At 35.0% G+C, this 13188-nt stretch overlaps 2 protein-coding genes across 4 annotated transcripts; one reads left to right on the top strand and one right to left on the bottom strand.

The window, feature by feature from the left end:
- Nucleotides 1-6571: 6571 nt before the first annotated feature.
- Nucleotides 6572-7495, top strand: LOC121793136 (ethylene-responsive transcription factor ERF086-like). Its single transcript, XM_042191322.1, has one exon. The coding sequence runs from the start codon at nt 6596-6598 to the stop codon at nt 7493-7495; it is 900 nt and encodes a 299-aa protein (XP_042047256.1). The 5' UTR covers nt 6572-6595.
- A 517-nt stretch (nt 7496-8012) lies between these two features.
- LOC121783156 (zinc finger CCCH domain-containing protein 34-like) lies at nt 8013-12834 on the bottom strand. Of its 3 annotated transcripts, none has more exons than XM_042181152.1 (7): nt 12381-12834; nt 12140-12285; nt 11557-11622; nt 10444-10563; nt 10020-10346; nt 9632-9949; nt 8013-8939 (listed from the first exon to the last, which is right to left on the bottom strand). In XM_042181152.1, exons 1-7 carry the CDS (start codon nt 12472-12474, stop codon nt 8541-8543), a joined length of 1470 nt encoding a protein of 489 aa, XP_042037086.1. In that variant the 5' UTR covers nt 12475-12834; the 3' UTR covers nt 8013-8540. The 3 variants fall into 3 exon arrangements, with proteins under 3 accessions (XP_042037086.1, XP_042037089.1, XP_042037096.1); XM_042181162.1 differs by lacking the exon at nt 8013-8939 and adding an exon at nt 9175-9380; XM_042181155.1 differs by lacking the exon at nt 12381-12834 and having other exon boundaries at nt 11557-11645; nt 12140-12259.
- Nucleotides 12835-13188: the final 354 nt, after the last annotated feature.

Genomic DNA, 13188 nt, shown 5'->3' with positions numbered 1-13188 from the left:
CTATATATTCCATATGTAAATAAAGTTTGGAAGGTTGCCTGTAACGGCATTATGGTCCAAAAATTTCCAAGTTTTCTGATTTAAACAAATAATTATTAATTATATGGACAAAAAAATTATACTATACATTAGTGAGATAATTATTTATTATTAGTAGTACTAGTAATTATCTTATGATAGTTGTGACATTCATATTTTCTATGGAAAAAGGTCTTTAAGTTTTGACTGCCTATCTCCTTCAAAATTGGCCCAACAAATAAAATTTTCAGCCCAGACCATATAAAATAGTCAGCCATGAAGCTAAATAATAAATGTGAAATGACTAAATCCAAGTATTCAACCATGGTCGGATTTATAACCGAGAATAATCACTAGTGTCGTCTCATAATATAATATTGTTATAATAATAAACTCATAAATTATTGACACATTATTCAAATCTAGTAAATCTTATGTGTATCAATCTATGTTCGCAATTCATTTCTCATGCACAACCCTGGCTTCACTGCATTTTTTTTTCAATGTGTAGATGATACTGAGTTTATGAAATATTTATATTCTTTTGTTCCTTTAAATTATTGTCAAAATTTGATAGAAAAAATATTTGACAAAGGTGAGCCAATATTTTCTCATGGGCTAGTATTTCTTCCTTTTTTGCCATTTTACAAAAGTCCAAGAAAAACTAGGTCGGGCCATGAAAAAGGAATATGTTTATGGATTTGCATTCAAATTACTATATACTTTCTCATCTAAGCCCATAACCAAATAATCATGTTTTTCTATTTTAATTTTTCCATAAAAATTAGTCTCATTCTTAGTTTTTTTGGTATGTTCCATTTTATATTAAAACGTGTGTCGCCATTATCAAAAGTCTTGATAGTAGACGGAATGAGTATTATTTAGATGATGAAGTATAGTCCAATTGCTAAAATATTTTATCTCCCACCAATATATCAAGAGTAGAGTTCAAAACATCAATTTATAGCAACGAGTCAAATGTTCCCTTCCTCTTATTTTAAGTGGAATATTCCAATTCAATACAAATGCATCTTTGTTTTATGAGTTGATTAAAAAGAGAATAAAGTAGATGCATATCAAAATAAGACATCCAAAAAAAAAAGATATGTCAATTATAAGTAGTACTCCATCCGTCGCATAATAGACGTCATACTTTCATTTTTAGTTTTTCCACAAAAGATGTCTTATTTACTTTTACATAAAATAACATCTCTTAAAATCTCGAGTCATTCTCCAACTATGTCATCTATTATGTGTAGTACTCACTCCGTCCCAACAAAATTGAGTTAAAATTTTTAGACACGGAAATTAAGAAATCGTGTTAAAAAGTAGGAAAGAATAATAAAGTAGAAAATATAAAGAGAGTAAAATAGGTGTTTGAAAATAATTAAGTCCAATTGAATATTTTATTTCATAAAAAAATAACTCTATTTAATTAGAATATTCTAAAAATGGAATACAACTTAAAACGAATGGAGTAATAGTTTAAACATAAGTGGTCAAAGGTTTATCCAACCGTTCACATCATTAACTAAATCGAAAATTTTAATAGAATCCATCAAATTAACAAAACGTAACATCACTTGATATATTACTGTCTACTTATAATTTATTGGATTCATAAATGATGATTGCTATAGAGCTTAGGTAGGGAGAAAATCTATGAGTTACATATCCTAAGATTCACTTTTACTGTTTCTAGTAATGTTTCCACCCTTCCTCCGTACACCAAAATCGATGTTACTATTTATATCAGTAAAAACCTCGGACTACGTGGCAGTCGGGGAGGCTCTGGTTGGTTGACACGTAGGTGGGGTAGCTACACAGGATTGCAATGGAACAGTGCTTACGTGTCAACTCAATTGGCTGTCTGAATATAACGGGATGACGTGTCGCTGCACTGTTGGTCACATAATCCCACTTCCTAGGAATAGGCAGCGTGTGATTTGTGTGAAATCTTCTGCTTTCATTTGTTTCATTTTCATTTTCCATTTTCTATATATACAATTTTAAAATTAATTTCTTATATTTACAATTCAAGTTCGTAATCAACATGAGTAAATTAATTACTTGAATAGTGTATTTAAATTCCGTGACCAATTCTCAAATACTCCCGTCCCAAGAAAAATAACTCATTCTATATGTGTGTGACTGGCCTATGCACACACGAGTTAATATCATACAATTTTATTTTATTTTATTTTAATTATGAAAGTTCTTTAGAAATTTATATTTCATACGCATAGCGAAAATCCTCTAAAAAAAATCATATTGATTGTTTAATTGCGATGGTTGCACTCATCATCCCACAAAACAATTTGTAAAACCCATTTCTAATACTAAATTCGCTTTTCAGTCGAAATTTTTAAAAATGATTTTTTAGAAGCGGTCAACAAAGACATGAAAGAGAAGAAAAAGGAAAAAAAAATGAAATTGTTGATTCAAAAATTTGGTCAAAGTCCAGGTCATAATCTTTATCCCTAAATTCTGGATGGCCTTAAATATATATTAATATTAGTTGTCCATGTTTTTGGAGATTGTGCAAAAAATCCAAGTAAAAAACAGGCAGCCCCCCACTCCATTTATATAAAGAATCAATATAGGAGTAAATTTTAAGATCAATATTGATTTAATTCACATTTATATGTTAGTCACGATTGTCCTGATGGGATTACTACTACTAACAAGTTTGTGTACATGTTTTTGACATTTTATGTCTATATTCTATCGAATTTTTTAATTTTCACTGTTAAATCTTTAGCTCATCTCATATATATACGTGTCCTATAAAAACATCTTATTTAAATAAAATTAAAAGTTAATGATTATAGTCTATAAGGTGCAAAATGAAATTGAGTTAGTGGATGAGTCAAGAGGGTCATATATAGTGAAAAGGATAGAGGAAAAGATTAAGGGAAAGTAACTATTTTAATAGTAATATATATTGTTACTAAATTAATATGTTCGTGTGAGATCGTTTTATTGTGAGATGAGTCCAGATATTGATCATGAAAACCAATGTTTAAACGATACACATTTAATGGATAGTACTTATTAATTTAGGTCCAAACCTTGACCTGCATCACAACGCAGCGATCTCAATTTCTCATACTACAAAATTATTGATTAACTTTCTCAAACATACACCCTTTAATAATGGTTAAATATTAGTGTCTAATTGCATACATTTGATTTATATTATTCAATTTTCTATTTTTTTGACAGTAATATATATAGATACTCTTTTGTCAGTTGTTTATAGTCCCATTTTGACTCGATGTTGGTTATAAGAAACGGCTTGACTTTGTAAAAAATATGAGTAGAAATAGTTAATGAAATATGGATCACACTTCATATCACAGCATACCAAAATAGCAAAATGAGACATTATTTTAGAGACTGAATGAAATATATTTTGTGTTACAAAACATTCTAGTAAATAAGATAATGATTAACAACATAACAAATATATTTTTAAATAGAAACAATAACAAAAGCAACGCTTATCCAAAATCAACAACAAACTAACGCAACAAAACAAAAAACAAAAGAGCACCACACGTTATGTGTGAGTATTGATTTAGTGATAATGCGATTCATTCCGAAACAAAGATCTCGAGTTTTAGTATATTATTACACAACTTTTAAGTTTATGTTCATTACAAATAAAAAAATAAAAAAAAAACACACCCCACGTAAACTTTAATTAAATCGGCTGAAAATAGGCCTTTGAAAGAGAAGTGGGTGGCATAGTAGCATGGAATTTTGAAATGACAAATTAAGACAAAAAGGGGTTGACCCAGTTGTGATAACTTATGGTTTAATGTTGTTTCCAATGTCAATTTTTGGCATGTGATATGCTTAATCAACAAATCATTAAAAAAAAACAGCTATAAGCTTCACCTATTAATCTTATACACTAATAAGTTTTTAACTAAGTGGCCCACTAACTATCATAATAATTATTGTTGTTATTTATGGGATTGTTTTGTCCATTCTACTTAATTCATGATTCTTTTTTCCTAAGCCTTTTGACTGCATAAGCCTTTTTCAAGTCACCTTTAACTAGACAAGGCACCGCTCCATGACTCACCAATTTGCTTTTTTTATAATTATTTATTTATTTCATGGCCGATTTTATGATAATGCTAGATAAATCAATTTACGTACGAATGCTCAACGTATTGATGATTAATTTACTACTCTATTTGTTCGCTATTAGGAGTCCCGATCACTTTTGCGCACACATTTTATAAAAATGATAATAAATAGTTAAAGTGGATAAATGGTAATGTAAAAGAGAGAATAATGTTAAGAAGACTTTCTCAACATTATTTTCTCTCATATTTTACTATTTTTCCACTTTAACTATTTATTATCATTTTTATAAAACGAGTGCGCAAAAGTGACCGAGACTCCTAATGACGGACGGAGGAAGTATTTTTTTGACATGTAATGACACATAATTTGGGTACTGTTGAACTTCAATTCTCTTTCACTTGTTTTGATATTTGCTAGACCAGAGTTTTAATTTGACTTAATTAATGAAATTTACGGCATTCTATTATGATAAATATTTTTTCTATCAAAATTTAATCCAAATTGCAAGGATATTTTCAGGGTTTCTTGCTATGTTATAGAAATCCATTGCCCCATTTAAGATATCACATTATTCAAGGAACGATGTCAGGGTAAAAGATAACCACCAAATGTGTTTTTTTAGTTGGAATCGTGAAAAGTGTGAGGACCGAAGGAGGGCTAAGAATTTACTTAGTGTAAGATATCGATTGTTGGAGGAATCATTTTACGCTCATGTCACGTTGAGGTATATTGCAGCAGAAAAAACATATCTGATTTTTATCTCTAGGAGAGCGAACAACCCTATTTGAAAGATTGTACCCCAAATTAACCTAGTATAGGAGATATTTGAGATCGATTGAAATACATAATTTATAAGATAGGAGTATATGATTTATCTACATCGATCTATCTTAAAGCATATCAATAATGATCAAAAATCGATTCATCAATTGGATTTGAAAGAAATTGTTTTAGTCAGAAATTTAGGATGTTGATTCATATATTACTCATATAGACAACAAATCATATGATACAATATACATTCCCCTAATTATAAAGTTTGCTTGATCTCCCATTTATTATATCGATACACTTCAATGAATGACATTGTATTTTTAAACTCAAGTATTTATATATCGATACATTTCAATGAACGACATTGTATTTTTAAACTCAAAAATCTAACTATCATGTATAGTGAAAAAACATGGAGTAAGTAAATATGAAAAGGTAATTTCCAAGAAACATACATAACCCACATTTGACGTATGCCCTTAATCACGTAACACGTACCACAAACATTTGCCTAGGAAATCTAACATAATCCAATATCTCACTTAAACTAATCCACACTATGCCACTAAATTAATTGTTGGGATTAATCATTTTTGGTGAATGAAGATCCCTAACTGCCCCTTTGAAAAATGAAGAACAAGACAGAATTATTACACGATTATACATTAATTGCATCGAACGCGGATTAACACATGTGACATCTCACCAAAAGCACACAAATTTTGTGCCTTCAATTTCAAATTCTCGAGTCTCTCAAGAATATATGCAGACAAAAAAAAATTAACCCATCTTTGTGATTATCTTTTTGTTTCCATTAAAGTTAATCTTATCAAATCACAAGTCTTTAATTAGTGTTTGCGTTTTCTCAACTTGTCCAAACATTCTTCCATGGCATTATGTGGAATCAGAACTACTAAATTGCATTATCATGGAAGCAAGTTTACGTAAAATATTTGTCTTTATCAAAGAAGAAGAAAGTTGGCCATGTGGCTTTGGATATTTTATGGCAAGATTATTTATTGTAGCCGAATTTGCATTTCGAATTTTTGGCGGGGATAATTTTCCAATAATCCGAGTTTCTTTCTTTTCAAAGTACAAAAACAAAAATCAACGAAATATCTATTGGATTTCCAATAGTAGTAGTGTATTACATTTTATTCTAAATAGTTTAAAATGTGTTGTAGAAAGAAGGGGCTTGACGAAATCAATATGAAAATAAGATTATCTTAAGACGAATTTTAGCCCAACTTTGTAAAATGAGTTACGAAATATAGGATAAAGGGAGCGAAATGCAACTTTTAAATGTTATTTTACTTATTTAGGAGTAGTAGTAATTCTAAACTCCTCTTCTTTCCATTTGCAATCAAGTTTTTGAGCTTTAGGTGTTGCTAAAATTGAGAAACATTTTAGTGAAAGTCCCTTTGTCAAACAGAATAGAAACTTGAAATCCTAGTCAAAATAAAAAATCTGATACTCCGGAAAGGCAAAGGTCACTTTTTTCTTTTTCTCTATTTTTGCAGTTATCTAAATAAGTAGTAGTTCCAATAAAAATCCAACAAGTTATCAAAAATATATTAAAACAAGTTGTCTACACACAACAAAATCACTGCCTATATAAGAGTGGCCTCTTCACACACACACACACACACACACACACACACACACACATCACCAAAATACACAAAACACAAACACAAGAAACATGTCATCACTTAAACCCTCCCATGAAAAGCCCTTCACCCTCTTTGAGCCCATCCTCACTGACACAGGCTTCACACTCCTCCAGCGCAACACGGCAGCAGCGGCGCAGCCGGGCTACCGCCGCGGCCGCAAGAAGCAGGCGGAGCCGGGGCGCTTCCTCGGGGTGAGGAGGCGCCCATGGGGCCGGTACGCAGCCGAGATCAGGGACCCCACCACCAAGGAGAGGCACTGGCTGGGCACCTTTGACACTGCCCAAGAGGCAGCATTGGCCTATGACAGGGCAGCCCTCTCCATCAAAGGCACACAAGCAAGAACCAACTTCATCTACTCTGATCAAACCACTTTCCACTCTCCCTTCCAGCTCCAATCCTTCTTCCACCCATCACCAACACAAACCACCAAACACCATGCCACCAGCACTGCGAGCCTCGAGATTCCTCGGGGCCCGGTCCAGCCGGGGCACGACACGTGTCATGAATCATGTTCACCCAATGATGATCATTTCTTCAACTTGTCCAAATCTGACACAAGCTCTGGCTACTTGGACTGCATTGTCCCAAACAACTACTTGAACCCTTCTCCAACCTCCTCAAGCAAGAATAAAGAAACCACCTTCTCATCCTCCGATTCGGCTGCGGCGGCATGGAGCCTTGATCACACATATGCAGATGTTTCTACATACCAAGAATTTGAATATGGAATGTGGGACAGCCAGCAGCAGTGGGAGCTGAGTTCTTGTGAGCTCTCAGCAATGATTAACAATCCAATTAATATGGAAGAGAACAGGGGAGATTTTGATGAAATTATGAGTAATGCAGTAACTAGTAGTAATGCTGCTGCATCTTTCTTTCCTTGTTTTGGGGATTTAGCTGACATGGGACAGGGACAGTCTCTATTTTGAGTACTGGTAGTAATAGTAATTATTATGTACTGTAAGTCTATGTCAAACAAAGATCCACTTTTTTTTGCATGGCCATATATCTATCTTGTGTTATTGCTTCTTTTGCCATTTACCAAGTTTACTTGCAATAGGTTACAAATATGGAGTATGTATAAAAACATATACATGTAATTTGATTAGCAGTACTTACTAGAATCATGGAAGGATTCAAATCCCCAACCCGCCACTTGAAAGGAGACCAGGTACCTTGAACTAACTAAAAATAACATAGAAAATGTGGGATAATGACCTTTGGTTTTGATGTAGAATCTGACCTTATGCATTAATTATGGCACTTTTCCAAATGTACGGCAACCTTAAAGCATAAGCAGATGATATTTTCAGACAACATCTACTAGCTGTCTACTTTCCTGCTAAAGTTGTGAGAAGATAACCAGTCATCAATATTATACACAGAAATCTGTAATTTCATGTAGGAAATAATGTAAATAAGTAGAGTACAAAAAAACACAGGATCTACTCTGAATTAATTGTTGGATAATTTGTGAGAATCATTCAAATATATTTATTATACAGTGCATAACTACATATCTTACATACAAGGAAAGCATAAAATGCTTCTGTACTTCGACTGAGTTTATCGATCGAGAATAAGACCCCCAAACAAAAAAAAGGAAGAAGAAGAAGAAGAGGTGTAATTATATCCGGATTTAAGAATGCGAGGACTCATCTTTCCCGTTCCGGAAAAGACAGCATAAATAGACAACAAACTCCGAAATTCGAGCAGCGGGTGGGAATTAAGCTGGGGGGGGGAGGCTTTGGGCTTTTACGTTATTGAAAGACTAAGTTGAAAAGCTAATGATTTTTCTAGATCCTTTGAGAGGGTATATGTATGGCTTATTTCAAAAGGGGACGGCCATATGCTATTTATGAAGAGTGATGGACGTAGCTAAGGTTGTCCTAAGACCTGAGAGGACGAAGGTTGCTGGCACCGAAAAACTTGAGCTTTGCTTTGTGGAAGTTGCTTGATTAGGCCCCTTCCACTTCAGCTTGATGTGTGTGCCTCACCACCAGGACTTGCACTACTGCCACCACTTGAAGACACCGATCCCTGCCCAGACTGCTGAACAGATGACTGAGGAAGAGCCTCAGTGTTTGAGAATACTGAGCCAACTGATGCACTTGAGCTGCTCAAAGAAGACATTTGTGACGACAGTGGGTTTTTGCTGAACCCAGAAAGCAGCTCGGGCCTTAGATCTGATGATGAGGATGATGGGGCCAGAATTGCAATTGTGGATCCCACCGGGTAAGGAGCAACTGGCATGTCGGTCAGAGAGGATGCAGAAGGGCTGTAGCTCAGAGATCTCATCGGATGATCAAATTTGCACGAGGGCCCGAATTTGCACACTCCATTCTGTGCATAGTGAGAACAAAGAGGTGCACCCTGAGAAATGGCGTACAATGTTTAGAAACACGAAGCATGATTTGTGACTATATTTTACTTGGTGGATGATATCAAATGTGTCGCCTACCATAATACAAATGAAACAAAGAATCTTATTCTGCAAATTAAGACTATCATCATTATTCCAAAAAAAAGAAAAATAGTAGTAGTAACATTTTATTGAGGCAAAACATGTTATGTCACAGCATTGAAAAACTTCATCAAAAAAGAGAAATAAAAGAAACTTGTCCAATTTATTGCAATCAGTTTATACCAGTATGTGACTCTGCAGACAAGTATAACTAAATATTTCTATGAGACAACAGCCTCCAAATATACCAAAACTCATACAACTCAAACTTCCAGAGTTTATCCTGGAGCGAGGGGTTGTGCACTAATGGGAGCGTCCATATGCAGGTTTCGGTTCATCAGAGCAACAGCCTTTGTTGAAGTATCAGCAGAATAGAAAACAAAAGAAATGGCAGTATTAATACCACACAAACTTCCCAAAAAAATCTAATTGAAGGAATTTATTCGACTTAAATGGATATAAATCGTAGATGCTTCATAGAAAAGCAGAAGTTAATAATTACGGAGAGTGACAGGGACACACCGAGACAGATCATCTTGTTCTGCCATATATAGGCAATTAAAAAGCTCAGCAAACATCAAGAGATAAAATGAATGCTTACTGGGCGTAGTGGTAGACCCATTGGGCTAAGTATGTAATTGGCCCTTGATGCACTCCACTCAGGTGGATGATGATATTTACATGTAGCTCCGAATTTACAGTCCCCATTCCTTAGATAGTACTGACATTCTGGTTGGCCAGGTCTTTCCGGAAATGCTTGTTCTTTTTGAATGCTGCTTGAGGGGCCAGCAGAAGATGTAATGGAAAGGTATGGTCCTGTATAGGCAGCAGCGGAAGGAGACAATTGTGTTATCCCATAAACCGGGCCTGCCCCAATTGTTTGCTGAGTACTTGGTGAGGCTGCCGGACTAACAGGTGCCTGTACATGTACTTCAAGAATTTAGCATAAAAGAAGGGACATCAAACATTACAGTGTCGGCAACACCTACCGAATAGGGAGTCCAGCCAGGAACAGGAACGACTCCAGGGGGAAAGATCATGGGACCATAACTTCCAGGAACATAAGAGCCGTGAAGCATGGAAGGCCTGGCAACTTGCCAGTTGCCTTGAATAACCCCATATTGTTGAGAAGATTGATGGCTGGGAGACGGTCCAGTTGGATACATAGCTGGTGTTGGCATAGCTGCTGAAGCAGTGAAAGACCCAGGACCAGGGGCTGGCATTGGTATCCCGGCCAGCTGTGGATGATGAAATTTACAGGTGACGCCAAACTTGCACTGACCTGTCTTTACATAATATGAACATTCCTTTTCTCCCTGCCAAAAGAAGATTATGAAGTAGCTGGCAAGGTATAAAGAAACCATAGATAATTCCATAGAATATACAAGAATGAAATTATCCAAAGAGACAGACCGGTCGCAGAGGATATCCATAAAAATTCAGTGCCACGGGGGCTGAAGATCCAACTCCTTGCTTTGGATGATGATACTTGCAGGAACCACCATATTTACACATTCCTGCCCGCATGTAGTACTGCAAATCCATTGCGAAGGGTGAATTGAACAAGACATAATTTTCACAAAGAAGATATAATGCTCAACTGAAATACGAGAACATCAAAAAAGGATGCTTCCATGGAGAAATGATTGAAAATGAGAGAGCTTAAAAGAGTTTAAGTGTATACACATTAAAACAATTAAATAAGTGATTCTAATGAAAACCTGACATGTAACAAAGATACAACTGCTCAATGAACCCCCCCCCCCCCCCCGTTTTTAAAACTCAGAGAAATATATGTCTTTATAATTTTGACATTGTCAAAATGATAACCATTTAATAATTCATTCAATAGTTAATACAGCAGACAGGAATTCCTACTAGATCAAAATAATTAGTATCCATCATCAACATGGAGAAAATCTCTCTTTCAAATTACCAGTAGCTGATATGTCCAGCTGCTTAAGGCAATGGTACTTTCATAATCTTATGGGTTAAAGACCTCGGAGAAATATGTAGCAAGAGTAACAAAGCATCATTTGAATTTTTGAACCATGAAAAGGATGAACAGGAGTCTGCATTCTGCAATCAAGAAGTTTTATTGTCTTTATTATAGCATGGCAACATAAAGATGAAATTTGATAAGTAAACAAATTTTTTTTGCATGTCCCATTTTAAAATCTAAACTACCACAGAGAAATTTACACAAACCAGACAATATCAGATAATAACCCAAATGCAGTGCCATGTGGTCATTAAAAAGAGGCTCACTCTCCCAAAACACTCAGGAAACAGACGAACTGCATCAGGTGTATACTTGTAGATTACTTTGGCTAATGTCAGGGATTCAAACTCATGGATCAGTGCCAGAAATCCTTAAAATAAGTAGACAATTTCTTAAGAGCGTTATGTGGCACATGCATTTCATCCAACATCAAGACTTTATTCTTGCAATTCAGCTCAGCAACATTAAACAGACATTTTCTTGTAGCAGTAATTAAAGACAAATTTAGAATCTACGAATTATACCTGACAGATTGGTTGGCCAACACGTTCCGGGTACTCACCTCCACTAGCTCTAAGAGCTCCCATTGCCTAATACAGTGATAGGAAAAAAACTGAATAGCGTATATACACCAAAGTTAGATGATCAATAATAATAATAAAAATCTTTACCTACTCTTCAATATTTCTATTTCATAATCACAACAACGATGATCTTCATCAAACATAACATAGGCACCAATTCTACCAGACTTACCATAAAATCAAGTCACTATAGACACAACTATTTTCACTAAATGCATGTGAACCCGATTTACACCATTGCCTTCCCCAAAAGCATGAAAAACTAAGAAGACTCATTTTTCACCCAAGTCATTCATACAATCATTCAAAATGTAAATTTTTCCCCAATCTAGTTAACTGATATATTTGATAGAAACCAGAATAGATCCCCCAAAATAAAAACATAGTAGGCGTACAATAAAAGTATACTTTTCCCCAAATTAGAATCAAATCTACACAAACCCCCCACTAAATCGTACTACTACTCTTTACCCTATGATCGTAGCAATCATAGCTTGAAAAAAAAATAAAAAACTTAAATCACCTTGCCACGATCCCGGGGATGATTGAACCGGCAGCGATCGCCGTATCCACAGAAAGCAGTCCTCAAGTAATAGATGCAATTGGGCTCATCGGGCCTCTCCGGGTACGCTTCGGGCCCACCACCGAGGCCCAATTGCCACATAGGCTCTGCATTAAAACAACCAAACCCCAAACGAAATCAACATTACAAAAATTCTCTCTCGATTCAGCAAAATTCAAGTGAAATTAAGATGAAATTCGACCTTCAAGGCCGGTTTCTCCGCCCGGGGCCGCCCATTCCGCCACCGGATCCGCCGGTGCCACCTCCATTGCCTGGATCACGCTAAATCTCTGCATATTCTTATACGCTCACGCGCCCTCTCTCCCAACACACACACACACACACACACACACACACACACTCTACAGATAAATATACAGTATCTACACTATACAGCAGAAGTATTTCATAACAGTGTGTGGAGATATATACTATTTACATAGGTATCACATACGTTGTAGGTCCAGAAACACACAGCAGCATACGATTCAGTGTGGGTGAGAGAAGGGTGGTATGATCGGATGCTGTGCACAAATACACAAATATTTTATTTATAAAAATAATACTCCATTAAAATATCAATGTTATTATATACTAAAATAATGGCTTGTATGACACAGCACCCCTGCTGTCGGAGTTGGTTTTGTGAGAGTGAGAGAGAGATGCTTCCTTTGTTAGTGCTCTTTTAACACACTCCTTTATATACTCACACTCACTGTGTGTGTTGATTTTTATACACTTTTTCTGCGTTTATTTGTCTTTAATTTTTATTTATTTATTCGGTTTTTTTAACAGTGCGTTGTTTATTCATGAAGTTGGAACTTCTGATATTTTTATTTTCAATAATTTAATTTAATTATTTTTTATATCACCCTTCATTCTGTCAACCTATTAATTAAATAAGAAGAATATGACACACGGATATCATGCAGGTTTTTTGTGATTTGGACTTACTTAGAAATGTTCATTTAATTGGTTTTGTAGATAAATTATTGATATACTATTTCTGT

This window comes from Salvia splendens, chromosome 2, assembly GCF_004379255.2.
Source record: "Salvia splendens isolate huo1 chromosome 2, SspV2, whole genome shotgun sequence".
Classification (NCBI taxonomy): domain Eukaryota; kingdom Viridiplantae; phylum Streptophyta; class Magnoliopsida; order Lamiales; family Lamiaceae; genus Salvia; species Salvia splendens.
This window is presented reverse-complemented; position numbering and strand designations above follow the sequence as displayed.

Coding starts and splice junctions, on each gene's coding strand:
- LOC121783156 (XM_042181152.1), bottom strand. CDS start 12,474: ATGCAGAGATTTAGCGTGATCCAGGCAATGGAGGTGGCACCGGCGGAT. Junction 10,564..11,556: donor TTGGCCAACCAATCTGTCAG/GTATAATTCGTA, acceptor ATGGATTTGCAG/TACTACATGCGGGCAGGAAT. Junction 10,347..10,443: donor ATGGATATCCTCTGCGACCG/GTCTGTCTCTTT, acceptor TTCTTTTGGCAG/GGAGAAAAGGAATGTTCATA.
- LOC121793136 (XM_042191322.1), top strand. CDS start 6,596: ATGTCATCACTTAAACCCTCCCATGAAAAGCCCTTCACCCTCTTTGAG.